At 37.9% G+C, this 2,036-nt stretch overlaps 1 gene segment (V, D, J or C); it reads right to left on the reverse strand.

Moving 5' to 3' along the window:
* Nucleotides 1-431, reverse strand: LOC137100167 (probable non-functional immunoglobulin heavy variable 3-38-3). The segment is given in 2 exon segments: nt 1-307; nt 389-431. Coding segments are annotated over 2 exon segments (345 nt in total).
* Nucleotides 432-2,036: the final 1,605 nt, after the last annotated feature.

A 2,036-nucleotide genomic window follows, 5' to 3' on the forward strand; every position in this document is an offset into this window, starting at 1 on the left:
TTGTGTTACTGTGAGACTCTGGCACAGTAATACACAGCAGAGTCTTCAGGCTGCATATTCTGTCCATTTAGAGTCACTGTCTTACTGGAAGGTTCTAATTCAATATTGAACTTGTTCTTTAGTGAATCTTTGTAGTAAGAGCATCCAGTATCCTTCATCCCAATCCACTCCAGTCCTTTTCCTGCAGGTTGTCTGATCCAAGCTGTCCAGGAGCCAAGAGAATAAGAGACCTGACAGGTGATGGACAGACGTTGACCTGGCTGCACAGTCACAGATTCTGGCTGTGTCAACTGTTCACACTTCACACCTGTTAGAAGTTCACAGAAAAATAAGACAAAATATCTACTGCAAAAGAACTTTTGAATATTCTAAATACAGAGAGACTCACATGAAGCAGCTGCCAACAGCAGCAGCACAGCAACAGGAAACATGTTTAATGGTGAAACTGATGTGCAGTGAACTCCTCTGACTGTGTGCTTTGAAGTTTTTATAGCTGAGGAACAAGGCAGCTTACTGAGTTTGCATAGAATAAACCAACAGTGTTTGTCTCATTTGTGTTTCAAAATTATAATTTAATTTCATTACTTACTCAGGTCTAACATTTTAAAATTCACAGTTCCAAAAAAGTTGGGAAAATGTCTAAAACGTAAATAAAAACAACACAATAATTTGCAAATCTTATCAAACCATGTTTTATTCACAATAGAACATAAACAAAACTTCAGATGTTGAAACTGAGAAATTGAAAATTTCATGGAAAACATTAGCTCATTTTGAATTTAATGGCAACATCACATCTCAAAAACAGGTGGAACACGGTGATGTTTACATCTTCTTTTAACAACTGTCTGTAAACGTCTGGGAAGTGAGGAAACCAGTTGCTGGAGTTTTAGGAGACGAATGTTGCCCCATTCTTGTCTTATGCAGAATTCTAGCTGCTCAACAGTCCTGAGCCTTTGTTGCTGGACTTTTTGTTTTATGATGTGCAAATGTTGTTTATTGGTTAAAGGACTGGACTACAGGCAGGACATCTGATTGTGTCACTGTAACTTTTTTATGGTGATTGTGTCTAAGGTATAATAGAAACAATTCTCAGGGAGCGTTTTCTTTTTCAGCAGTTTGTATTTTGCAGATTCTCTATTACTGGAACAGTTCAGTGATTAAAAACAATTAACAACATAATTTAATGTAGTAGTTATAGAGTCAGGATAAATGAAAACATCAATTAAATTATAATTCTTTTTTTCTTTTATTACTGAAATGTGACCCGGTCTGAAATCATTAAATTAAATAAAAAGCCAAAAAAGAGGTGATGGTCAGACGTTGACCTGACTCGAGGTCACAGAAGCTGTGACAACTGTTCATACATCTCAGCTCTGAAGCTGAACCAGACACAACCTCAAGTTCACCCTTAAAAAGTCTCAGTTGGCATTTTTATTCAAAACTACATTTATATTTGATTTTGTTTTTTTGAACCCTGGTTAATTTAACTGGTGAATTTAGAGGAAATAAAGCAGACAAATTGTTCAGGGGTCAGCGTCACTTTCTGTCCCTTAACTTTGACCAAACAATATAGAAAGAAACGATTCACATTATCCATGTAGCACAAAGCAGCTTGTGTATATTTTATACTTGGGCATTATTTTCTTGCTGCATACACTAAATTACCTTTTAGCATTTTCTGCACAGCAAACAGCCTTATCTCACTATGAGGGAGCTCCTGCAATTACTAATCCAGCTCCACCTCACGTAGTGTTGAATGTGACGTGTAGAAAACACTGAGTTTTTGTACAGTGTTTCAACCTCCTGTGTCACTGTGAGTCTCTGGCACAATAATAAACAGCAGAATCTTCAGTTGTCAGACTGTTCATCTGCAGATACACCTGCTTCCTGCTGTTGTCTCTGGAGATGGTAAACCGGCCTTTCACTGAGTTAGAATAGTCGATGTAGGCATTATCATCACTGATACGAGCGACCCACTCCAGTCCTTTTCCAGCAGCCTGTCTGATGCAAGCAACCCAGGGATCACTACTGAA

The sequence above is a fragment of the Channa argus genome, chromosome 15 (assembly GCF_033026475.1).
Source record: "Channa argus isolate prfri chromosome 15, Channa argus male v1.0, whole genome shotgun sequence".
Taxonomy (NCBI): domain Eukaryota; kingdom Metazoa; phylum Chordata; class Actinopteri; order Anabantiformes; family Channidae; genus Channa; species Channa argus.